The 27908-nt window shown below is 38.8% G+C and overlaps 1 protein-coding gene across 1 annotated transcript; it reads right to left on the bottom strand.

The window, feature by feature from the left end:
- Positions 1–1067: 1067 nt before the first annotated feature.
- On the bottom strand, positions 1068–27704 carry TNFRSF11B (TNF receptor superfamily member 11b). Its single transcript, XM_059671848.1, has 5 exons — positions 27479–27704; positions 9734–10103; positions 5967–6158; positions 4021–4245; positions 1068–2300 (listed from the first exon to the last, which is right to left on the bottom strand). The coding sequence occupies exons 1-5, from the start codon at positions 27506–27508 to the stop codon at positions 1909–1911; spliced, it is 1209 nt and encodes a 402-aa protein (XP_059527831.1). The 5' UTR covers positions 27509–27704; the 3' UTR covers positions 1068–1908.
- Positions 27705–27908: the final 204 nt, after the last annotated feature.

Genomic DNA, 27908 nt, shown 5'->3' with positions numbered 1-27908 from the left:
CAAATTAGTTTCCAGTGGCTGTTGTAGCAAATTACCACAAACTGGGTGGCTTACCACAACAGAAATTAATTCTCTCCTAGTACTGGAGGCCAGAAGTCCAAAACCAAGATGTCAGCACGGTTCCAGGGGGGACTCTTTTTTTCGCCTCCCCCAGCTCCCTTGTCTCATGGCTACATCACTCCCATCTCTGCCTCTGTCTGTACATCATCTTCTCTTCTGCCTGTGTGTCTCTTGTAAAGATACTTGTCATTGGATTTAGGGCCCATCTAAAATCCAGGATATCATCATCTCAAAATACTTAATTTAATCACATCTACAAAGATCCTTTTTCTAAATAAGAGAACATTTACAGGTTCTGGGGATTATGAAGTGAAATGATTTGGGAAGGGACACCATTCTGCCCAATACACCACCCTTACAATTAATTTTTTCTTAAACTAGGTAGTGTCAGGTTTTATAACTTGCAACCAAAATAACTTATATAGTTGGCCTCTCAATGCTAGTGTCAGCAGTTATAAGTGGTTTGCGCCATCTGTATGTTAAGCTTGACTTCAGAAGTTCTCCAGTTTTGTGTGTGTGTGTGTGTGTGTGTGTTTTATCTATAAGAGACTCACTTTATTTTTTAAAATAATTATTATTGAAAGTATTACATATGCCCCCCCCACCCCACCCCCCTCGCCCCATTGACTCCCTCCAGCCCGCCCCTGCCCTGCCCCAGGCCTTCAGCACACTATTGTCTGTGTCCATGGGCTATGCATATATGCATTCAAGGTCTTTGGTTGATTACCTCCCACCCACCCATCCTCCCCCATCTTCCCTCTGAGATTCCACACTCTGATCTATACTTCCATGAAAGTTCTCCAGTTTTAATGTAAGAAGTGTTTTGGGAATTCGTTACACATGCAGGTTTCTGCCCTTCTCCCCAAAATTTGCCAATAAATTGGCCCAGAAATCTGCATTTTTAACAGTTCCCAGATGGTCCTGATGATATAAGAACAGAGAAAATTATAAAAATGCAGATGTATTAATATCCCATTCAAATAAAAACAAGAGGAAAAGCAATGAAAAATAATTTGAAAACTTTAATGATGTTTATACACTAAAACATAAAATCTTTTAAATAAGGTACATTCAATTTCTCAGCGCATCTAATATTCAGATAATTTACATTAAAACATTAAACAAAAAAACCAAAAAAACCCATTAAACAATTACCTAAATAATGCATTTTCTATAAAATGGTATCATAGCTTATATAGGTAAAATTATATTACAAAAACACACCACACAGGAAGAATGGCCGTACCTATTAGGAAATGCTACAAACTTTCCATTAAAAAATATATTTTATCTCTTTCATTTGTCATAATAAACAGAATATATAAATTTTTTTCTTTCTAAAATTAAGTCCACACTGTTTCCCTGTAGGACGATAATATGTACAAACCTTATATCTGAATGAATATAAATAGCAAATACTGTAATAGTGTTAGATATATTAGTACTTTTACAGAAAAAAAAATGGCTTTCTGATGAAAGCCTCTAGACAGCTGAAATCTCAAAGCTATTTAAGTTAGACATTCCCATACTTAGTAAGGCACAATGAAGTCTAGTTTCTTATTTCCAGTTGAATTACTTCAAGCAGTAATTAAGGAAAACATAGTCAGTAGGTACTGGACCAGATCCGTCTGTTGGATAAACTATTTGGGGTTTTTTGAATTTTGGGGGGAGAAGTTGGTTCTTTCTTCATACCAAAGTCTTTTGTGTTTGCCCTGGGCCCAAATCTAGTCCTCAGTGATGAGAAAGAAATCACTGCGCCCCCTCAAGTGCCTGAGAAACCTGAGAAACAGTTTACTCATCCATCGGATCTGGTCCACGGGGAGGAAACGGCCCCATGACCATTTCCCGTTATAAGCAGCTTACTTTCACTGACTGGACCTGGTTCCCTATCATTTCTAGAAATAGCTTCTGATACAGTCTGTACATGGTGAAGCTGTGAAGGAACCTGACGGTCTTTTTCAGACTGTGGGAGGCCGTTTTGGGGAAGTGGTACGTTTTCAAGTGCTTCAGTGCGTGCATGAGGCCCTTCAGGGTGTCCTGGTCGCCGTTCTTGACCCTCCACAGGCTGAGCAGCTTCAGGATCTGCTCACCTGATGATGTGCAGGCCTTCGTCGTTTTCTCGATGTCTTCTGTTGTGACTTTCTTCCCGGGCAAGCTTTCCATCAGGCTGCGGAGCTGCTCGGAGGTGAGGTTCGTGTGCCCGAGGTGCCGCTGCACGCTGTTTTCACAGAGGTCGATATCTACACAGAACAAAAGCAGAGACAGTCACACCATGTATATTCTTCTAGTGCCACCAAACTACGCTGAGGCAAAGGCAAGGGTTCTCCACGTGTCATCACTTTAACGATAACCTTTTCCTTTATGTTTTTTGGGTGAGTGGGGTTAGTGGTGCTAGTTATTTCTGAGAACTGAGATGAATATTTTTGTGTTTTTGTAAGAGAATGGACTATATAATCTAGGCATCCAACAAAGCCTTGTGAGAAGCTCTACTGTTGAAAATCATTGGTAGAAAAGTACAGGCACATCATTCTCAGTTAAAAAAAAGTTTGAGGTATTAAAACCATAACGTTTCAGAGAAACAGAAAATATTCAAGTTGGTTATGTTGCAATATAAACTTTCATTTGTTGACATCTGACATATATGCTGTTTTAAACGAGTTAGTTGCTTCACATGGTCTTTAATAAATAGCATGAGAGGGTTACCACCACAGAGAAGAAAATTTAAAAACAGAGTAATATGAGGCCAAGGAATGTGGTGATACACACAGCCTAGAGAATATTTCCATAATGAGCTAGGACATAAACATAAGAGGGAGTAACTAATGTTTCTGTTAATGACATGAGTCATTTAGTATCTGAGCCCTAAGGCAAGTCAGTTCATCTTTCTGGGCTGAAATGTCCTCGTTTATAAAATAGGGATTCGGTCCTTTCCGATGCTATCAGTCTCTGATTCTCTACTTCCCTTTCTTTTTGCTTCAGGGCTAATTATAAGTTCAAAGAATACATTTTGTCTGCTGAAAACTGAAGAAAAGTTTACTCTTTGCACAAATGGAACACTCAGCTGTCAAAAATGTTAGTCTCCTAACATCTGTTGCCTCAATTTCAGATGTTTGCGGCTTTTAGGGTAGGGCCAGGACCCCTCAGTCATTTCACTATACTGAAAAGGAGAATGAATTTCTCATTGACATTGTCTGACTTGTGAAAAATCTCCCTCACTTTCTTCTGACATGTCTTCTCTTTGCTAATTGAATTCAGAACTCTTTCCATTAACCTAAAGCTTACGGTCTACACTGTATGAAATTTACTTTTACTATTGGATTATCTCATCATCATCATCATCAACACACACACACATGCATACACACACATGCACACACAGACACTCACTTTCCAAAGGAGATTCTTTTGAAAACTCTATAACATGGTTTTAACTAGCCCTTTTCTCCGATAAAGTCAAATACTTTACAGATCTTATCTCATTAATCCTTACAACATATGCTATTAAAATGGTAATTTTAAAATAGGCTATGTTGTGAGGATTAATGAGAGGCTATCTGTAAGGCACTGGGAGGCTCTCTAGAGAGAATTACCAAATAAATACAACAGAGCGTCTACGTAGAAATGCAAGGTAAGATTCAAAATGGTTAAAGAACTTCCAAGAAGGTCAGAGAGGATGCTAATAAAACTGCTGAGGGATGTAAAGGCAGATTTCCTGAGGTCTAGCCCTGCACTTGAAATGCATTGTGGCTTCTTTATACACTCGATAAAGAACGAGAGGGACCAGTGGGGGGATTGAGAATAAAACCCTGTGTGACTGCTCTAGAAACAGCATCTACATCATCGTAAAACTCCTTCAATTCAACAATAATTACAAAAAGAAAACATCATCCACACAACTAACCCTATGATTAAAGGGTATCTTTGATTTCGGATCGACTTCTTTATTTCAGGTTATCATACCTTGGATGATCTTCTTGACCATATCCTGGTCTTTGTTTTGATGTTTCCATAACTTCAGCAGCTGGAAGGTCTGTTCTTGTGAGCTGTGTCGTCTTTTTATCCTCTCCACACTCTCTGCATTTACTTTGGTGCCAGGCAAATTGTCCACCAGGACACTGAGCCAGTTAGGGGTGAACTTGGTAGGAACAGCAAACCTGAAGAATGCCTCCTCACACAGGGTAACATCTAAAGGAAGGTGGGAAAACCAAGATTTACTCAACAATTGGATTCCTGGAAATCTATTGGACAAAATCCAAAATTTTAAAACCAACACAATTGAGTTTTTTAAAAAAATATAATATGTTAAAACAAAAATTTTGAATCAAATCAACCTTCTGTTGCCTGGTCTAAGTGGAAACTGCCAATACAACTGGGCTTATGTCCTTTCTAATGTTCTTTTAGAGTGTTTTGGAGGAGAAAGTTTAATAAATGTTTAATAAGAACTTAATGTTGCTATAAACAAATGACAGCAAAAATTGTATGATTTAATATAATTATTAACATTCTGTTAAAGGTGTTCCTCGAGCCCACAGAATACTTTGAGATAAGGGCCAAAACAAATGAAAGCATTGCTTTGAAAGGGGCTTGAAAGTAATCTGGAATAGTGTATTATACATACACAAACACATAGTTTACCTTTGAGAATTAGAATATATGTAAACATATAAGCACGTATTACATGAGAAAAAAGTCTCTCTCTCTCTCTCACACACACACACACACACACACACACACACACACACAAAACAACAACAAACAAAACATGTCATTTAGAAAAGAGGTGTAATGGCCTGAATGTCTGGGTAGGGTCAGTATATCCCAGGAGTTAAGAGTTTATCTTTGGATGCATCAGGCCTGGGTTTGAATCCTGGCTCTGCCATTCATGTCCTATATTGAACTTGAGCAACCTTAACCATGTTTTTGTAAAGATTAAAGGCCATATAGCAAAGAATCTGGCAGATAGTAAGTATTCAATGAATGACAAAAATAAAAATTTAAATGTATTAAAGAGAATGATAAAGTTAGAAGTCACTCCTCTTACTATCCCTTCCTTTATTCCATTTTTAGATAAGAAAGCAGAGCAGCTAAATGACTTGTCTAAGATTTTGATTACAGTGAAAATATGTTGGGACTGGGTTGGAATCTTAAATCTCCCAATCCACATTTCTATGCTTGATACGCTTCTGTGTCATACAAATAGATGCTTGGGGAGAGTCAAGCTGGTTCATGACATTGTTTAGCTAAATGCTAAAAGCAGATTATCCTTGGTGTAATGAGTCCTCGGTAGAAGGTGTGAGATTAGTCTAGTGGTAGGAGTGACAGGGAGAGGACACCAATCTGATTAGTGACATCACTGACATGGGATGCATTCAGATAACTTGAGCTCCGAGCTAGTGGCCCTTCCTGAATAAAAAGTTCAAGACAAGAGGAACCTGGAACGTCGATGTGATAGACACAGTATTACCATAGGTAGCAAAGCCAGTTTTTATTTTTCTAATATGTAATCAATTAGTCATTGTGCTTCTTAGTTGCCAGTTTACACTTTGGCTAATAATACAGGTATTTTTAAAAGTGATAAAAATGCAAAGCAAAAAAATTCTGCAATTTGAACTCTGCTCATTGGGCCTCAGACATAATCTTTATACCACCCTTTCTTCATGGGTAAGATTTGAGTAGAGTAGAAAAGGAAAAAATTCAGGGTTTAAAGCATGATCTATGAGAGATGAGGACTTTTTGAAGGACTTTGAGTTGTGGCTTTAGCCATATGGACAGAGAATAGTCTTGGAATAGAAGAGCTGATTAAAACTCAAGAAAGGGGAAATATGAGTTTGACTAAGAAGGTGGCCAGAGGGTCTTGTACTCAACTCAGAGATGGCACGAAGGCTGGTGTTCTGATCGATAATTACCTATTCCACATCTGTGCGTCAAGTCACTGTTTCCGGAACATATATTGTCGTGCGTTGCATTTCCTTTCTGAGTCAGAAGGAGACCAAATGCACTGCAGTCGGTGTGTTTTCTACAGGGTGCTGTAGAGGACGTCTCATTGGAGAAGAACCCATCTGGACATCTTTTGCAAACCGTATTTCGCTCTGGGGTTCCTACAGAAAATACCAAACCATTTAGCACCTTCTTCTCAAATACTTTCACAGCAGATACCCTCTTAACAAAGTTTTGGAAAGACTTTTCACTTAGTTTTAACTGCTCTGGCGCTAAGTTTTTACTATTAATGCTGTACCAAACTTCAAGCATTCTCATTTTTCACTTCATTACACAGACAGAACAAAACTTCAGTTAGCCCCTTAGGCGGTCTCCCCTCCCAGTAATACAAACACAAGCTTGTTTTCTGTTACCTACAAAACATTTCCAAAATGTGAGAGGGAAGGAAAGAAGGGAGGGTGTTCATTAGTCCTGAGTGAGCTACAATGGCATTAGGTCTCGTTGCCTACATATTCTTCACACAATTATCCCGGAAAAGCAATGAGATAGCCCTTGTGTAACTGCTGTGATATCATTCTCCAAAATCAGTACCCATTGACTGCTACGTTGTTAAATTCTAATCGGTAGCTATCTAAGTTCTTTCTTTCCTGAATCATAATTGTGAAGCAACTCATAAGTATGCTAACCCTGAGAGATAAAAATTTACAGCATTATATAAACTCTTGAAGGTGGTAATAAAGTTGGCCACTGACTCAAAAGCGTAAGTCTGCAGTTAAGCTACACAGTAAATGGAAGATGATATACCATTTGCTTAAACTGTTGAGTTTTAAGAGTCTGGTTGTTACAATTTCAGGGAAGGGTGACTGCAAGGGCATCTTATTTCATGGTGAAAAAATACTTGACAAATTTGGAGAAATCACGGGTAAGCAAACTTGAATCAGTCAACAACTAAAGATGCTATTAAAACTAAATACCTTCAAACCCTTGGCTCTATTATTCATGGATAAATCATACATTACAGTGCATTTGCATATGAAAATACCTCCATCTAGTGTAAGCTAGTTGAACAGATTTAGACTTCAATGTTCTAATGTGGCTTTTCCAGGCCAGTTCTGGCTTATGCGAGGTAACAAATGTGAACGGGACAAATGAAGCTGTGGGAAGTTAATAAACTTCGGTTATTAAAAATGTGAACCTCCCACTTCATATCAAATCCAGAGGTGGGGGCAAAGAGCAAAGTGGTTTGGTTCTCATTTTATCTCTTGCCTCTTCCAAAGGGATTAATGATGCATTGACCAATAAAAATGATGAAGGGCTGGCAGAAAAAAAGAGGAGGTGGGAAACCACAGGCAGAAAACCTTCACATAGTAAATGCCACCCCCAGTGTTGCAGTGACAACATCTTAGGAACCAACTTACAAAGAGGGCTAATTTTTTTTTAAAAAAAAGTGCTTTCTTACTATACTGCTCTTTTTAAATGGCATGCAACTCCGCACCAAATTCTACAATATCCTAAGTGAAGGTGTTTGGGCAGGGAGCCCATGGTGTTCTTTCGTTGCTAATATTCTGGAAATAAGTGGACTTGGACACCTGGATCCAAGTCTCCCTTTGCCAACTGTCAAGTGTTCTGGAGAGCCAACTGCACAAAGAAAAACTTGTCATTCTTCACATACATATTGGTTGGGTCTTTGCATGCATCTCAGTGAGAAAGTCAGGTACAAGCCATTCTCTCAGGTAGCTTAGCCTTTAAAGTTCTTTAACAAAAGAAATCCAAGGATGACAGAAGTAAAGTTTCTCAATGTCTTTGGAGGCTTTATTTAATGGCCTTGCTGAATAGGACTTCCCTCTTTTATAATTGGTAGAACTTTTTACAAAGAAAGACTTATCCATCTAAGTAAAAAAGTTGGCCTTATTAATACCAGTGGAAACATACAAAGTATAATCTGCCAGGCCAATGCCAAATGTCATAATGATGACAGGAGTTTTGTTCTACTGTTGAGAATTTCACCATGCTGGCCCCAGATGCTGACACGGGAATTATAAGACTAACAGATAGAATGAAGTAAATAAAATTCAGAGTCAATCTAACTTCAAAACGACAGAAAGGAAGGGTTGATAAATATTTCTTAGAATAACATTGCATAAACCTTCCTTCTCTTTGGGCTGGAAACTTATTGTCCCTGAGAAATAGGGAATGAGAGGTAAATAACCCCTCTGTGGTACTAGCTTACTTCATTCTACAAACAGATTTCCATGCTTATGTGAGAAAAATCCTTGCTATTTCCATTATTTTATCAAATCTTTCTAATTTCCAAGCTGCCTAGTCCCTTCATTAATTTTTCTACATATTCAATGTACTGAATTGAATTAAATGGATTTATTTTTGTTGGATTGGCTTTTCTCTTCTACAACTTGGCTTAGCTTTTGAGTTCCAAAGTATCATCCAATAAAAACTAGGAAATGTTACTAATTTCTCCCTTAAATACTCATACTAGAGGTACTTTAAGGAGCCATCATGCAGTTTGCACCTTCTGTGATTAATTTTACAAGATTCACAACTTAGGAAACAATAGATTTAAATATTTGAATATGCTTACTTTGTATTTGTCATCTAATAATTTAAACTCTGTATATCATAACTTCTGAAGGTTAAAATAGTTCCAAATAATTAGCTCCTCTAAGCCAGTGATTGTCAACCAGGGGCAATTCTGCCATCAGGAGACAATTGGTAATGTCTGGAGACTTTTTTTGATTGTCACCACTGGGGGAGGAACATCTAGTGACTAGAGACCAGGGATGCTGCTAAACACTCTAAAATACACAGGACAACTGCATACAGAAAGAATTATCCAGCCCTCAATATCAGTGGTGCAGAGGCTGAGAAATATGACTTCTAACTGAGTAATCAGAATTTGTACTGATTACTACTTCCTCCAGAAATTAAGTGAATTACTCCTCATTTTCCCAAGCTATGAGACTACACTGAAGCTTCATGAATGTGGTGGGAAAAAAAAATGTGGGTTGCAGCTTTAAAAAAGTCAATGCACACTGGCCTTAACCTATGCTGTTCAAAATGCAAAGAGAAAGTATTTTGTTTGTAGACAAGTACTTACTCTTGGCTTGACAATCTGTTTTGTCTAAGATAAAGAATAAGCTCATCGGTGAGATACTGCTGCAGTCTTTATCCTCCCAGACACTCAACTCCCATGCCAAAGGGAGAACTAGCTTCATTTTTTATAATGAAATTCATTTCCCCTAGCCATTCTCATTTTTTGCATAATTAATTGTAACTGCTCATTGTTAGCACTGCAGAGCCTCATCAATATCAGCATAATTACTCTCTTGGTATCAATTAAGATTTCTGATGTTTGTCAAAAAGCACCGCAGTTTGAAGCTGTCCATGCTGAAGTGAAACAGAGAGGTATCTATCAGCTATAAACAGTGCAACTCAGCGTGTGTCCCTTTAAAAAAAGCAATCCATCATGCATCTCATTAGAGAGCAATTTGCTGCATTTGAGATTTGTCACTAAATCGCCCTGGAGCAGCAGAGTATTCCTCTGAGAAATGGTCGTTTGGCAGCAATCCAGACACATAGTACATATCTAGCAGGTTCCATTACCTTTGCAGTTTGCTATCCTTAATATCATCAGACAAAAGTGTTCCCTTAAACTTCCCCTACTACTTGACTTTGTACAATCCTAATCACTTTGGCAGCGTGTTGGGAAGCTGATGCATACCAGCTTGCAGAACTCCGAAGCCAGGGGGGCAGCTCCTGTGCTTCAAGCAGAACTCCAGCTCGAGGTAGCGCCCTTCCTCGCATTCGCACACGCGGTTGTGGGTGCGGGTGCACTCCTGCTTGACATACTGCAGCTCTTTGCACGCTGTGTTGCAGTACAGACACTCGTCACTGGTGTGCCAGGTGTTTGTGTAGTAGTTGTCAGGACAAGGGGCACACATGGTCTTCCGCCTTGCTGTACAGTGCTGTTTTAAGTAGGTGCCAGGGGGACATTTGTCACACATCAGCTGGCGAGAGGTGTCTGGGTCATAATGAAGGTACTTTGGGGGAAATATTTCTTGAGTGGTCCATTTAATGGAGATGTCCAGGAACTAGAAGAAAGGAAATAGTGGCAATGTCAGCATGGAAATAGGGTGGTTCCTTTGTGCAAAGGCATCGCAAGAATCAAAGAGTCCTTTATGAACTTCCTACCTGCTGAGCGGCACAACAAGGTAAGTTCAGAGGCCGCAATTCTTGCCTCTATTCGCTTAATCTCAAAGACCAAGATGGGGATGGCAGCACATCAATATTAAGTAAATTCAGCTCATAGATCACCGGAGTAGAAAGCTTATCAGAATAGAAATTATTACAACTAGCTGTATCACTAAATAACCCTCGTGGCCTCAAAGACACTGTATCTCCCTGGTCTTCATGATTTTCTCTGGATGATTGAGTTGGATGAACTAGAGGTTCTCAGAAGAGCATACCATACCTCTTCTAAGACTTAATGATTCCAAACATATAGTAAGTAAAGAGGTGGAGAAGTACAAAGTTTGTATCATGACATCAACAGTCATCCTGATCATTGCATTCATTCATTCATTCCACAGATATGCATTGAATGCCTACCAGGAATGTACCAGGGAGATGCTGGTGAGTGAGGCATGGTCCCTGTCCCCATAGAGCTTGCAATCCACTGGAAAGAGTCCTAGAATTTTAAAAGTGATGTTTCCTCCAGAACATCAATGGCCCAGTCTTGACTCTCACAGGTCAATTGTGTCTAGAAAACTAAATGACTACCTCTCTTCTGGGAAAAACTTCAGAGAGTAGGTAGGGTTTCATAAGTATCCATACATATGGCAAGAAGAACTCTGTGCAGAAAGAGGAAAAAAAGACGATTTTTCAAGCTTGGGAGGGCAGCTCCAACTAAGCAGTCCATCTTGTATTTTAGACTCACAGGGTCTTCTAGGGAGCATTGACATAGCTCAGAAGGAAGAGTGTTCTTTGTATGTAGGGGATGGTTTGTTTACTTTTTATTATTTGTTTTTGGGAAAGGGATCAACACTGACTATTTTCATGCTTTTGGGAGGTGGCAGGCCAAACACAGTAAATTTTTCCAAACTCTTCTTTGCAGAACTCAGGAAATGTCACAGAAACCCCTTGACCCAGGAAAAGCATGCCAAGCTGAGGAAACAGCACTCGCTGTGGAATTAGAGTGACAAAGGTAAAGAATGGCCTCTTTTTTATAAGCATTTTAATCTGAGTAATTTCATTCACTTCTTATTGCAACACAACAAGCATCAGGGCTGACTGGACATGGTATCAGTTGATAAACTAGAAGAAGAACAAAGTATCTCACTTAGGGCCATTCATGTTTTATCCAAGAGAAATTTTCAGAGTACTATGATGTTAAGGACTCCTAACCAACAAAACATAGAGTACAGTGCAAAATGGGGATGATACCTCATAACCTGAGGTTTACTGAGAAAAATGTTCTTAAATTTTCCCTCCCTCCCTTTCATCCTTCCTTCCTTCCTTCCTTCCTTCCTTCCTTTCTCTCTTTATTTTAAATTTAAAAAATTTTAACATTGACACTATTGTACTAGATGTCCCCAACCCCACCCCCACTTTGTCTACCTCTACCAGCCCCAGCTCCCCCTCCCTTGGCCTTCAGCACCAATTGTCCAAGTCCATGGGGTATGCACATATGTTCTTTAGCTAATCCCTTCACCTCTCTACCCAGTCACCTCTCCTCCTTCCCCTCCCCCACCCCGCCTCTTCTCTGGCACCTGCCAGCCTATTCCATGTATCCATGCTTCCAGCTCTATTTTGTTCATCATCTTATTTTATTCATTAGAGTCCACATGTTAGTGACATTAGTGAGATCAGATGGTATTTGACTTTGTCTAAAGGGCTTATTTTGCTTAGCATAATGCTCTTCAGGTCCATTTATGTTGCTGCCAAGGATAAGAGTTTCTTTTCTTTTTCTTGGCTTATTTGGAGTGGGTGGGCATTAGTAGAAAGAAATGAACCAGAACTGTGTGAAAGGTACTAGTTTGCTCCTAATCTTTCAGAAATAGATGGAATCTATTCATTCAACACACATTAACTGAGTACCCATGGAATACCAGGCACTGTAGAAGGAAGGAACATAGCATATGGTGATGCAAAAACTAAGATGGTCCATGCCTTCAGGAGCTCATAGTCTAGCGAGGAGGCTGACAGCAGAGGAGAAATAAATAGTTACAAATAATGATCAGTGTTTAAAAGAAACAAAGCAGGATGAAATGACTTTGTTGCTTCTTGATCATTTGAATATGTTCTATAACATATGGCTAAGTCTTCTTTCAAGGCCCCTTGTGTAGATTGGACTCAAACATTTCTAAAATACTCAATGTTAGGAAATAGAATTTTCCTGGTGCAACATGCAAAGACAAGGCAAGCAATGAGAAATGCTTTGTTCTCTTGCTGTTCACTTCTGAAGGATCTGCTTCTTTCAGAACACTTGTCTTGCATGCTACTGCTGAGCGAGCCCCATTCTGGTAGGGCTAGCAGTCCTAAGACCTTCCCCAGTCCCGCTTCCCATCATTCCCCCTTTCCCATTTTAGCACAGTGGTTCAGCTGTGCCCACTTATTCAGTGCCTACTCTCCTCCCTCACCAAAAAGTGAGGAGGATGGGATGGGAAAACCCCACAGATGGTGCCTGTGTTCCTCACTGGAAGGAGCCACACACATACAAGATCAGACCAAGAATGCTGACTTGATTTGTATTTCTCTAGGCAATTGGACATGACACTATTGGTTTCCTGAAGCCATGCTTTGGAAATTAGTTACCATTTCTACATAATACAGAGAAGTTGAGGTGAAAGGAATCCACAGAGAAAAAGATAAATAAGGTTGACTTAAGAATTAGAGAGTAATTGTATTATTGAAGGCAGTTTCTCTAAGGCTACTGGATATAATTATCCTATATATTTTTTTAAAAAAATAGGAAAGTCTGGAGGGACTGCAGACTTGTTTTCAGTAAGTTGCATGGGGCCTCTGTGTTTCATTTGAAAAATTTCCACTTTGGTAAAAAGACAGAACTCTGTGTGGCCAGAATTGGATGTTTAGGTCTCATTCTCTGGTTAGCCCAATTCCCACATAAAATTTCTGGAACCAGTTAGTGTACAGAGGACGGGGAAGATTAATAGAATGCTTCATCAGTCCTCTCTCTTACTTTTTTTTTGCATTTCCTGGAAATGCAATGAAAAAGATGCCCTACGAAGACAGGCTGTCTTAACATTGCCTTTATCCCCTCTGCCAGCTGATAGTACTGAATTCAAAAATTTTTTTTCTGTGTAAATTGCATAACCACTGAGGAGCCCCTGCAAATGCCAGGACATGTGGTGTAATAACAACTAGCAGAGGCAGAATTCAACCCCAGAGCATGTGGCACAGAATACTATTTTTTGGCCAAATCTTTGAACATTTACCATATGCCCTCACCTATGCTATAGTCTTCATGCAGTCCAAAGGTAGCCCTAAAGTGCTAATTTTTTCATGTAGACTTAAGAGCATAGAGTTAGGAGATCATAAAAGTTAGAAGATCAACTGAAGCCTTCCTAAAACCCTTGACTTTTCTTACTTTGTGCTAAGACTAGCTTTTGTCCAAAGCTACTGAGAAGGCCATTTCTCAGATGATAAGTAACTTGACTGTAGCATTCTACTGATGCACGCTTCTTCATAAAGCACAAGAGAAGAATACACTTCCTCCAGCAAGTTTATTTTTTTATGATGCAATGCAGCCAACCCCATACTACTGGGCTTGCCCTCTGGTATGTGGAACCGTGAGTGACCCAGTGGGTTTCCATTTATGGAAAATTCATTAAAAGAGCCCACGCAAAGCTTGAAATAACTACTTGGTTTGGGAGTTCCTTTTGTGATCCCTCGTCATGATCTTTGCCGCAGAAAACTATTTGAGGACTATCCAGAGTTAGGTAAACTTCTGGTCAGTTGGGAAACCATGCCATTTTATAGTTCATCTTGGCCAAAAAAAAAAAAAAAGAAAGAAAGAAGGAAACACTCAGGATATACATTATGGTGAATTTCCTAAAGAGCTCTTGAAGTGTAAACTATAAAGCTTATTTAAAGAAAAACAACTTTTCCCCCCAATATTTTATATCAGCCTCCTGCAGAATAGAATGGAACATTTTTAATGAGTTTATGAGATAAAGCAATGTTGTTTTGAGTAGCTTTGGGCTACATCTATAAGACTTTATTATTCACTCATTCATTCTTTCACTCTTGATTTGATAAATATGCATTGAGTGCCTAAAATCACACACACACAGAGCCATTTTTTTCCTATGGAGGTTAGTTTATTTGATTTTTTACAGTCTTAGAGTGTAGTGGCTCCTTTGTATTTTCCTCCATTCCTTAAATAACTCATTTATTCAGCACTTATTGAAACAATTACTATGCTTTAGAAATACTGCTAAGCAATGGAGTTGAATAAGTTAATGTTCCTGTTTCATAGGAGCATTCATCTAAAAGCCCAACCTGATGTTAAATACTCAGAAATCACTGCAAAACAATTGGTTACAGAAGGAAAGAGAAAGAGAATCAAGAAAAGATTCAACAGAGAAACAGGTCAGAAATGAAGAGGGGCTGATGTGAAACACTAGTAATGGAGGAAAGGAATGATAGATATGATCTGTTGGCCGGCTACATGGGGAAGAGGGACTAGAATGAGCAATAATAACATGCCCATGAATTCTAACCATTAGGTATGTGGTATTGCCATTAATTAGTGACAGAAGAAGGAGGAGACAATTATGGAGAACGACAGTGGATTTACTTTGGAACATCTTCCATCTATGAGACTCAAATGGACATATGTACGGGGAATTCAGGACATAAATGCAACTAAGTTCAGAGATTTTGGGGTTATAATCATGTAAATGAGTCTAGAGGCAAAGAGATCAGATGGCATTACCCAAGGATATTGTATACAAGCAAAAAGGACCAAAATGTTAACCCTTGGGATTCATAAATATTTGCAAGATGGGATTAAAAAAAAAAAGAGAATGTTAAAAAAAAAGTAGGGATATCACAGAGAGTTTCAAAAATGCTAAAGGGATAATCAGTAATCTAAAAAGTGCATGGCGTGGCAATTAATTAGATCAATGTGAATCACCAAAAATACTTTCAGTTTGGAACCTGCATCTAGACCAGGGGTCCTCAAACTTTTTAAACAGGGGGCCAGTTCACTGTCCCTCAGACAGTTGGAGGGCCGGACTATAGTTAAAAAAAAACAAACTATGAACAAATTCCTATGCTCACTGCACATATCTTATTTTGAAGTAAAAAAACAAAACGGGAACAAATACAATATTTGTACTCGCATGTGGCCTGCGGGCCGTAGTTTGAGGACCCCTGATCTAGACTATGTACCCCAGGGTTCCAAACCCAGTTAGACCCTGGGCCACTATCTTACCTCTAAAATGAGGATAATCCTTAGTTTACCTCTCCTTTTACAACTGTTATATTTTAGATGAGTAAAGGGACACAAGTAAACTTGATAAAGAATAAGGCCCCAGAAAAGCATGAGGCACTGTTATACATGCTAATTACACAGGATGTGAAAAATGGGAGACATTTCGAATCAGACACATTTCTGGAAGTATTTTCAAGTTTCTTGTCCAGTAAGAAGTAACACGCCTAAAATGTGGCTTAAGTTGATTTTCTGCCCTGTCCTTAACTGTCTCCAGGAAGAGCATCTCTGATGTGTTTTTAACATCGGCTTCAGTGTCTTCCCACCTGGTATCATTTTCTTGGTGTAGGTCACGTGTTCCAAGGAAGTTCCATGGGTTTCCTCAGAGAGCCTCATACACCTTAAATGCTTAGCACAGTGTCTTACACATAACAAGTATTTACGATAGCTGATGTGATTTCATTCAGTTCAACAGATAAGAGTGAATGAGTATCTACTATGTGTAATTAGGATCATTGATAATTATACAGATGCAGATAAATATCCACATTAAAGGATATGTGAGCAAGGACAAGCACAGAAACTGCAATTTTCTCAACTGTAAAACCACAGTGATGACAATCAGTCTAAAGGATCGCACAAACTGTTCCATTTGTATTTAGCTTCCATCCCACAGGAGGATGTGTGAAAAAAGCGGGTTGTTCATTTGAGGGGTTTATCTGCTCCTGCCAGTTCCTGACCCGAGGCTTTACCACTGCTTAATACTTTCCACCACAGCCAGTTGCTTGGCCGAGGGTTATGCCTGTAGGTAGGAAGTAAGAGCAGATGAATTAAATCTGTTCATCTACACAAAACTGATTTGCTCCCAACAGCTTTCGCTAGGAAAACAGGGGAAAGAAAACACAAGCAATTATGATTTATTAGATGAATTACTGGGCCAAATTCTACACTATTTTGCTTTCCTTAGGGCTGAAGAACTGTCTCCAAGTAAAACTTAACTTTAAAATGTGATTTTTGGGGGGGAGAGGTTCCCTTCAGACTTTTCCTTTAGTTGTTTGAAGGCTTTTACATTAATTAGCAGTAGTTTGTTTATTTTTGGCATCAACCAGAATTGTCAGGGCAGATTTGCTTATGATGCTTTTGGTGCTTCAGGAGTGTTACAGACAATTAACATTTGACAGATTAATAAATAAAGGGGGAAAATCTCTGAAAAAAAAAAAAGAACATATAATGCAGGTAAACACTTAAAACTTTCCAACAGATGTTTATAGAAATCTCACATACTTTGGCTCCCAGATCTTAACATTTCTTCTTTTGGGCTTCTGTTAATCACCAAATTTGAGATATAACATCAATTCTAAAAACTTCAACTCAATAGCAAGGTGGTTGCAATTCTTCTTATATTTATGTCCATTCAGGCCTACCTGATAAGCACAGGGTGGAATCACAAGAGTTTTCCATCAATAGTCCCTGATATTTGAGGCTCAGAATTGGCAATGCATTTATTATGCGGATAGTTTTTAACATCAATTTTTAAATTCCATTTTATTTCTACACTGTTTTCCTTTAAAGATAGTACCTGGCTCACAAAATCTTATGAATCTCTTTTGGTTGCTAATGACCTAGATTAAAGCTCAATCAATATATGGTCAAGGACAGCTGGTCAAAATTAGAAAAGATTGTGACATGGAATAGAAACTGGAAGAAGAAATGAAATAGAACAGCATCCTATTTAAGCATGTAGATATTTACTCTATGCCTATAACAGTGAAACACCATACTAGAAGCCCTGTGTGTAGTAAATAATAATAGCCAGTATATTATAATATTACTAGAGGCCCAGTGCACAAAATTCATGCACAGGTAGGGTCCCTAGGCCTGGCTGGCAATCAGGGCCGATCAGGGCCTTCCAGCTGCTGGCCAGGGCCTCCCTTCCCCAGCTGCTGGCTGCTGGCCGGGGCCTTCCTTTATTCCATGCCGCCAACTGAGGGATGATTCTCTAACCAACTGAACTACCCAGCTAGGGCCCCCTCCAGACATCTTTGGGGAGATAGGATTAGCCCATTTTATAGATGAAGAAACTGATTTTCAGAGAAGGTGAGTGACTTGGCAAAGGCCAGAGGGCTAGTACACATTCCAGCTGAGATTCAATTCTACTCTAAGCCTTTAATAACTGACTCACCCCCCTGGGGACTTATATTCTTATGAAGGAGATAGGCATATAAATGATCAACTACAATGTAAAATTCAGTAAGATCTCTCTTCTATCTGTCTATCTATTGATCTATCGTGAATGAAAAACTGGAGCTGTGGAATAAAATCTGACAAGCTCAAGGGGCACATGGCAGGCCTGAGAAGCTTACTGAGCAAAAGTAAGCACACAGGATGGTCTAATCATAAATCCCTACCTGGGCAGGCCATGGCAGTAGTGTCCTATCAGGCTTATAGCTCCCTTAGCAAATGTCAGTTTACCTTCAGTGAGCCCTTTCCATTGTTCTTACCCACCTAGGATAACATACCTTTGAAATGTCAGAGTAATTTTCTTTTCTAGACTCCTCTAAGGCACAACTGCAGGCCCCAGGGCACGAGATCACAGAACCCCTTATCTTGTTCCCCTCATACTGTCTCATCATCATGCTGTATTATTAACTATCTTGTACCCACCAATGTAAAAGAAGTGTGTGCTTCTCCTTTTGCTTTTGATCAATCTAGAGATTTCCTTTGTTTTGCTTTCTCTCACCTTCTTAATCTACCACCAGTGAATTTCATGCACCTTCCTTAGATTTTCCTTATGATTCTAAATGCATAAAAGGGACTACAAAACTGCCATTCTTCTGAGCATTTTCTCAATTCATTGAGATTGTGTTTCTGGGCTTGTCCTCAAAATTTTGCCCAAATAAACTCTTATCAAACTTTTCTATAGGCTGGGCATTCTTTTGTTGACTCTATCTATCTATCTATCTATCTATCTATCTATCTATCTATCTATCCATCCACCCATCCATCTATCCTGGTAAATAAATTCTTCTCTCTGCCCTGAAATACAGTCAGTTCACACAGCCTCTCTGGAAGATGGTCCTGTGAGACTGAGCAATTAGCTACACTTTACACATAGCAGCAGCTTCTCAGTTATGTACCCCCTCGGATCTGCTTTCTTTTCTGCCTTACACTTCTTTGGCTCACTCTTGCTACCCTAGGATTGCACTTTCTAACGAGGTACTAACACATAAGCGTTTGCCTCTGGCTCTGTTCCCTCTGGAATCTGGGCTTAGAACTAAGTCCAATAAAGAGGCCCAGGCATTTAATTTCAAAACAATTGAAAACCATGGTGACCCCTGGGGCTGAAGGAGAGAAAAGGAATGAAAATACATTGGCATTGTTTGGTCCGGGGATCTGGCCCTCTGGGGTCCCAAACGGAGGTGTGCTTAACCCTAGCAGAGAGAACTCTGGCTTGAAAGCACCCACAGAGACTCAGCTCTGATTTATGGGTATTTTTCACTGGACTCAGTAACTAGATCTAAGCTCCTTGAGGGCAGAAAAAAACTTAGCTAGTTAACCAATCTTAGGGAAAACTACTCAGTTTTCTCGTTCATATAATCGATACTAATCTCTGCATGATAGGATTTTTGTGAAAGTTATGTGAATCATTGTGTGTGACTTTCATATATTCTAAGAATGGTGTCTCTTTGTTTTACGGTTTCCTCCTTTTGGCTTTGTTTATGTGGGTAGAAGTTGTCCTGATGAAAGACAGAGATGAGTGTACCTCTATGAAGGAAGGGTCAGTTGGAAACAATGAAAAGAAAAAGCATGATCCCTGTCTATTTACTCTCCCAGAAAAGTGTGTTTGGTTTAGAGTTTCCTGTTAAGTATCTGTTTACCTTCTCGTTTTAAAGGCCAGCTAAACTTTTAAGCAATCTCAGTTCCCTAAATTTTGAATTTTTAGCATCAGAAGAGATTCTTGCACATGACTCCTGCTAACAATGCCTTTGAAGGAAAAGGAGTTTAAATTGATCATCTAAAGCCATAGATTTGAGTCACTTGTGATTTTGAAGTGCTCTTTGCAGTTACTGTCCCTCAATGATCAGAGATATGATTGTGGTTTGGCCACTGTATAAGTCAAGACTGGCTGAGTTTTATGCTGTGCTAACAACTTCAAAATCTCAGTGGCCTAAAAATAACAAAGATTTACCTCTCACTCATGCTACATCCCTAATGGGTCCACTGAAAGCTGTTAGCATTGTCCTCTGTCCAGGACTTAGGATGAGACAGCAACTAATATCTGGAACATGGCTGGCTTGTTGTGGAGGAGAAAAAGAGAAAAAAAATGTTGGGGGTCACATATTGGCCATTAAGCACTGTAACTCAGAAATGACTTATTGGCCAGAACTATTCACACCACACCATCCACCTTCCCCACCAGAAGGAAGCCAGGAGGTGCAATCCTAGCAAGTTTCTGGAAGGGAGGAGAAATGAGAACAATTTACAAACAGCATTAACAACTACATCATCACTCAATAAACATCATTCATACTCTTTAGTTGACCTTTATTTTAAAACAATCTAGTTGATTTTTCTTTTCTTTTCACCAGGCATTAAAATAAGAGACAGGAGTGTGGGAGCAGAGGGTTCTGTCTATCAGCCAGGTGGAGTATTTGGTGTAGTAGTTAATGGCCATGCCAACCTACTCATTATCATGCTTATTCTGCCTGAAGGATTGACATTTATTCTAAAGAGAGGTATGTAATTGCCAGGTACTCCCTTGTGAATATAAATTCAAAGAAAATTCTGCTCAATGAGAATAAGGAGACCATAATTATATCTCTGCATTAAGTCCTGAGGGAATGTATTGGACCTGGCTTCTAACTAAATGGAATAGAAGACATAGGCACATTAATGACTCCATGCATACTAGCTAAAGACAACAAGGACTTGTTTCAGGGTGGGAAAATAGTTCTTAGTTTCAATGAATAACCTCTGATCCTAAAACAAGTCCTGCTACTTAAAAGTAAGTGGCATTTTGAAAGTTGCTTCCTCTTGTGATCTCATTGACGTAAACAGAATTTCTTATACATGAAACCAGCTGAGCAGAAGAAACTTTGACAATTGCAACAAAATGGATTAAAACAAAACAAAACAAGACATTCCTTTAGGAATAAGTATATTTGATTTAAAAATATATATATTCTAAAACTTTAATATTAAATAATAAAGTATTTAAATACAAATACTTATTTGTATTGGAATAGTAAATAATACACAGTATAATCAATCTTTTTTAAATTCCTTTTTTCCGTGACAGAGCTGAAAACTGAAAAAGCCTTCCACATACACCTGGTCCAACACCCCTATTTTAGAGATAAGTAATAAGACGCAAATAAGTGGAGTCACCAACTAGACCTTAGAGTCTAAAGCAAAACTGAGAAATGAGATCCCTTGCCTCTTGTCTGCGGTTATAGAGGTCTTATTGTCAGTATGTCCCACAGATGAATTCCTAAATTACTTTTTGTTTTGGTGGTGGTGGTGGCAATTAATGGTAGGGGGAACTTTCTAAGGAATAGGGCCCTGATATCTATATTTTTCTAAGAATAAAAGAAATAGTTTTCTGAAACAAAATAACATTACTGTGTGGCAAGAGAATTGAGGTTTTTGGATCAAAGACCAGAAAAGAAAATTGAATTTACTAAAGGCAGTCACAAAGCTTAGATGAATTACTGTCTTACTTTAAATCTAAATTCATCTTGACACCTATTTTTCTATTTTAGAGTTGATTATTTAAGAGGCACTTACAGAAAGTGCTTCCGAGGTACAGACTAAATTGAAGTGAAAATCCTAAGGCTATTCTTTCTTATTTTTATAGAAGATGCTTCAAGGAAATTAAACAATGTTTTCACAGTATTAAAACTATAATTTTGGAGATAGAATTTTTATTTAAATCACAATAAGAGGTAATAAATCAAGCCCATTAGGGGCACATTACTTTTTTTAGAAGAGCTTCAGGAATGACATTGCATTTCCTTCTGCATCTTCTACCCATTTATGGTCAGTCTGACTCAGTTGCTTCTGTGAAATTGGGGTGAAAAAAATCTACCCGACACCTGGGAAGTTATGTCACCTTGTCGTTGGGGAGAACCATTTTAGTGTGTCTGTAGACTGTTCTGGCCTTTGGAACATTAATTTAGAGAGGCCAGGTAAATGCGAGAGGGAGCGGGTACCACACAACTTCTTACCTAATGTGTTGTAACCCTATTCTTATCCCTTACAACTGTCTAAAAGAATTCTTTTTTTAGACATTCTATGCTAGTTACCCCAAAATATTCTGTGGTAGTGAGTTCCAAAAACTAATTACATGTCGCATAAAAATACTGTTCTTGTATCTATTTCAAGTTGGCCATACCTCACTCTTTCTTCTTGCACAGATAGTTTACAGATGTTGCTAGGATTTCCGATCCACTGGTTCCTGCCATTGTGGGTTGCTGTTTTATTTTGATTTTTGTTTTCTTTTCCAAACATGGCTGCTATTATTGTTCATATTTGCATTTTGTTTACCAGACTATCGGTATCAGAAATGTGTTCTGGACCAGCTTCCTTCTCTCCTCTCTTGTCATGTATAATCAATCATCCTTCCCCCATGGGTTTCAAAACCCACTCTATGTTGATAACCTAGAATTTTTATCTCCAGCTTGGATTCTACCAAGATCCAAATTTTTTTTAATCTAAATGCCTACTTGATATCTCCATTGGCACATTTTACAAACACATAAAATGTATCAAAATAAAAAATGAGCATCCATGCCTGAATCAACCAGATGGGACAATCAGAACACAGGTTTGACTGAGCTTAGGCAGCACCTCCGAGGGTCAATATATGAATCTAGTTATTATTTTTTTTCTCACTTAAGAATGGGCCTTCAAGACCTTCATAGTAAAAATGTACAGAAAATATTTAAATATCAGTCAGGTGGGTAAGGTGTTATATTTATATCTTGAAAAAGATCAAAGCCAGCATTAGAATGTTAAGTCTTGGGCAGTAAACTAAATTGTGTGGGAACATCCATGGAAACTGCTGGTAGGTTATACAACACACTAACAAATCTCTCCATAGCTCCTTTGACTCAGCAAACATTTAGTGTTAGGTACTGTGAAGACCTGGGGTGGGGGATGTGGTATAAATATGAAGAAGATGGAAATCAGTATTTGCAAAGAGCTCATACTTGGCTTGCTATAGGAATGGCATTATCCCCTGAAAGTTCTGCAAATTTGTGGGGGATTTCTGTTGTTAAGAGGGCTGTGTTTTGCTAGGTGTCCTGAATGATCAAGACTAAGCCCATGTCATTCCAATAGAGCATCATCCCCATACGCTAAGGTTACAAGTTTGATCCAGTCAAAGCACATACAAGAATCAACTAACGAATGCATAAATAAGTAGAAATAAAAGAAACAACAAATTGATGATTCCCTATCTATCTATCTCTCCCCCACACTTCCTATTTCTCTAAAAAACATTTTTAAAAATGAGCCCATGTCTCACATACTTTCAAATGTCCTATTTACAAACCTGTTTCCCATTAACTGAGCTTAGATTCCAATTCCATTTTATATAGACACAAACTGGTTTTTGCATGCTTTCTATAAATACTGAATTTTCCCAAAATTCAACAAGATAAAATTTGATAGAAGCTACTTTAGTTTTGTTTAAAACTTTAGCAAGATTTATTCATCATCTCAGAAAATCATAGCACCAAAGCCAACGTTGATCATGGCTTTGAGCCCCAGTGAGACATGTGCTGCAGTCTTTGTTCCTAATGGTCTGTTCATGACAATTGTACATAAAGCTGCCAACAGATCACTATTTCATCGTGTCTTCTTGTGAAGCTTATTTTATAAATTATTGTCCTTTTATTTCTCCTTTATAGTATAGTTATGCTGGTGTAGTGAGGTTCAAAAATTATGTATATAGGTAAAATATGTGCACTCTAAATTTCATTTCAGAAGGGCAAGGAAGTTGTTACAAAGGATTTACTTTAAAAGTCCTTGGAAGAAGTGTAATATGAGTGAGAAATACTGTCCTCCAAGGTAAAATATACAAATTCACTGATAAACTTGGCATCTCTGCTGTATAGTAACAACATAAGGGACAGCCAAGCCAAGCACCCTTAGTCAAGGCCTTGAATAATACAAACATAAATAAGCCTTTTTTTTTCAATCTACTTCCCAGTCCTTTTTATTTTTGCTACAAAGGAGAAACTCAAGCTAAAAGAAATGCTGTTGGTTAATGAGATGCTAATGGGAATAATGCTTTTCACAGAAAGCTTTCAGAAAAGGGAACTTGCAGGCAGGGGGCTGAGGGTTGCTTAAAGGAAAACCCAGGAGGCAAGTCAGTGACTAGGGGAGTAAGAATATTTGAATGTGTGTTTAGTGTTCCCTTGATAGACACTGCCATAACTCCCCTTCTAGACCAAAGTGGATAAAACATCTGGCACAGAATGCCTTCTTCCGAACCCGTGGATTTGACAACTGTGGTTTAAGCCTAAGAAATAAAATTAAAGACCACATTGAAATTAGGTACTGTACTGAAGGTTGCTAGGCGACAGAGGCCAGGAAGTTTGCTAGGGACAGGGATCAGGGCTGTTTTGAACTGAGTATATGTCAGATTCTCCTAGAAACTTCACAGGGACCATTCTCTTAAAATAAATAAATAAACAAATAAATAGGCTAGAGAAACATGCACACACTCAAGAGGGGGGTGTGTGGGCGGGGGGAGGAAACCAAAGTAAACAACCACAAAACAACCAAAAATCTGAAAGAGTATTATAATAAAGGAGGATCAAAGATCAGGCAGTTGTTCTGAGAAAAGGCATCTACTGTCCCCTTCCCCTTCTCCTGCCTCCCCCAAGTCCTATTATCATAACAGTAATTCAGAACTTGGAAGTGAGAAGGCCAAGGGATGATTCTGGCACTTATGATGGAAAGTTTCAGGCATCAGTTAAAATCCAGGCTGAGGTTGGGATTCCCAGTGGTCCCGGGGCAACCATGAAAGAAATGACTTGGTGATGTGACTGCCTCACCTTGCAGAGAGATTCTCTGCTGACTTCCATTAGTGCACATTCCAGAAAGCCCAGAACCATGGCAGTAACCTCAGTGATCACATTCCCTCACTGCTGCCTACCAGCATACCCTCAGCTCTCATAAAAGAGTCTAGAACTCCACTTGACCACAGAATTTCATTTCTCCTACTCCTTAGGATTTAGGACACCTTGAGTTTTATCTCTAACAATGAAACATTCTACTCCTTCTTCAAGGTAATGTTTAGTGGCCCTTAGAGCATCATCAACACTTCATATACACAATTCACTGAATGCTAGAAGCTGGGATCAGTATAAAGCCACAACTTTATGTGGTCCTATAGCATGCATGCATTATCATCATCTCTATTTTCCAGAAGTGAAAACTAAAACTCAAAAGAGATATGACTTGCCTACTGTAATTTATCAAGTGGTGGTACTGGTATTTCATTTGGGTCCACCTGATAACCACCACATTGCAACTCCCCTTATAAGTCCTGGTAGACAGGATCTTTTCTATTCCCAAGTCACCCACCACTTACCAATTTGTTACTTGTCCAATATCTGCTTCTCCATTAGGCTGAAAGGTATATGGGCACAGAAAGGGTGCCCATCTTGTTTTACCCCTGTCCCTAGTGACCAGTGGCATGTCTGTACAAAGTATGAAATATCTGTAATGCTTCCAGATCCTAACTGCACCTCAGTATTTGCAAAAGGGTAACTGGGCTCTTTATATGTAAGTACCAACTATCCATTTCCAATCATTTATAAAATAAAGTCAATTTCAAAATCTACAGAAAGGGAAAGGGAAGACTTTTCTTTTATTTAAGGTATTTATTATGTTCAAGACACAAAGTTTTCTCTTTTGATAATGCTGTACCATCTATAATTAGTATTACCTACATATATGTTTATCTTCCTATACAGACCACATATAAAAACATTTATCTACATATTGTTTATGAACACATTATTAGGTATGTATGAGATGTCCCAAAAAATGTATACACACTTTGAATAAATATTAATTCCAATGGGTTAAATCTGAAAAGAAAGAAACATTAATTGGGCTATCTGCTGTTAAGTATGTATACATTTTTGGGGACACCCTATATATAAATATATGCATGAGGGTGTTAATTATTTGAGATAAAGACAATAATTAAAATGGATATAATTTAGTGGCTATTCTGAAATTTAAGTAATTGACAATATGTATGTCAGTGATTAAATCTTTAACAGGATATTAACTGCTAGGAAAAATGAAAGTGTGCTCATATTAATAGCAGGATTACTTACACTAGTAGCCAAAAAGTAGAATGAGAAAATCAATTGTGGTGTGCCCATACAATGGAATACTATACAGCAATAAAAATGGACAAACTACTGTTATCCAATAATAGAGACGGTCTCACAAATAAAACTTTAAGTGAAAGTAGCCAGACATTAAAAAAAAAAGTGCATATGGTCCATTTATGTAAAGTTCAAACACAAGCAAAACTCATCTAAGGTGTTAGAAGTCAGAATATTGATGACTCAGTCCCTGGACATAATAGTGATGGGGAGAAAACTCAGGAACTTCTGGGGTGCTGGTAACATAGTGCTGCTTGATCCGGGTGCTAACTCACAAGTGCTCACTGTGAGAAACTTCATTAGGCATTATGTATGACTTGTATAATTCTCCCTGTGGTGCTATATTTTAATAAAGGTTTACTTTTTAAAAGTTCCCCATAGTATCCATATTGGTGGATATAAATAAATGGCAGTAGGTAAAATTAGCAAACCTTTATGTGGACTCCTGACCAACCTACTTTTTCTTTAGTGACTTTGCTATTTATTTACTTATTTGTTTATTTGTTTATTTATATTTGTGTATCCCAGACACTAATTGGAAAACATCTTAGGGTCCCATTCACTGTGGGTTGGATGTTGAAATGCAAGCATTCATGCCAACAAATTCAAAAACAATATGTAGCTTAAATATAGGTTTTCCTAACCTTTTGTGAATGAATGATTCATATCTTAATCGATTTCTCACTTTAGTGACATAAAGAAAGTGAGTCACTGGTCATAGAATAGTCTTCAAATCTTATTAACTTAACTGGTCAAGTATCTTTTTTTTTTAAAGGAGCTAAATCAAGTCACAGAGATTCCATTTTTCTCCAAATAGTACGTTAAAATTAACTTTTAGCCCTATGTAGTGCTCAATTTCAATTATTTAAATATACTTAGAACATAATTAACATTAGCCCACTAATATTTCTCACATTATATTGGAATTGAGGACTGGAATAAGCCATTTCCAATAATAAAATTATATTAGAATGTTAAATTGCACAGTTACAAAGTGTGTGTGTGTGTGTGTGTGTGTGTGTGTGTGTGTGTGTGTGAACTTTTCTTTTGTGCCAATTATTCAAAATTTGCCATAACATTGCTTAAGTGGAGAATGAGCCTAATGTTCTATCTGTCATATAACTGTATCCAAAGTTTTTTTCTAATTATGATAGTTTTCAATAGACTGACATATCCTCCCAACTTACTCTGATTCTAAGGGAGTACTTTATTGGTAATAATAAGAATGGCCGAGTTATAGGCAAAGATGGTATGAACTACACGGGGGCGTTAATTATTTGAGATGAAGACAGTAATTAAAATGGGTAAAAGTCATTCAAACAGGAAAGGTCTAGAGCTCCTCTCCCTTCTCCATAACCCAACAGGAACTTTCCAGTGTAAAGGGACGCCCTGGAAGCATGGTTAGCTTTAAAGAAGTCTCCTGTGCCAAACTGACCCCAGCCTCTCCGGGGAGAGGGTCAGTTGAGCTTCCACCCCATCCATCCCTCCATCCCTCCATCCCTCCATCCCATCCGCAGGGAGTACAGAAGTCAGGAGACGGAGCAGCCACCCCAGCTGCCAGGGTCCTGTGCCTGCTTCCCCTGGGCTAGGGACTTACCACGAGCGCACAGCACAGCAACTTGTTCATTGTGGTCCCGGGGAAACCTCAGGCGCTGGGTGGCAGCAGCGGGGCAAGCGCTTTGGTGCGTCTCCGCAGCCCGTGCAGTCATCACGGTATATATACTGTTGCAACAGGAAGTATCAACTTGGCTTTGATCATTCATACCCTATCTGGTCAAAACTCTGCACCTTTTTTAGGAACCTAGGGCGGGAGCGGGAGCGGGAGCGGGGGAGGCCGGGAGGGGTGGGGGATAGAGTGTGGTACCAACAGCTCCGGGATTAACGCTTTCAGAGCCGGGACTGAGAAACCCAGGGAGAGACAGGGCAGTGTGGAGTCGTGGGGGGGGGGGGGGGATGTCTGACCCCTGAAAGGGGGGAAAAAGCCCTCGGACTTTGGAACAAGGCTCTTCTGTCTCTGCTGCGCTCTG

Source organism: Myotis daubentonii, chromosome 17, assembly GCF_963259705.1.
Source record: "Myotis daubentonii chromosome 17, mMyoDau2.1, whole genome shotgun sequence".
Taxonomy (NCBI): Eukaryota; Metazoa; Chordata; class Mammalia; order Chiroptera; family Vespertilionidae; genus Myotis; species Myotis daubentonii.
The sequence above is the reverse complement of the archived record's forward strand: the minus strand, read 5'-3'. Positions and strand labels throughout refer to the sequence as shown.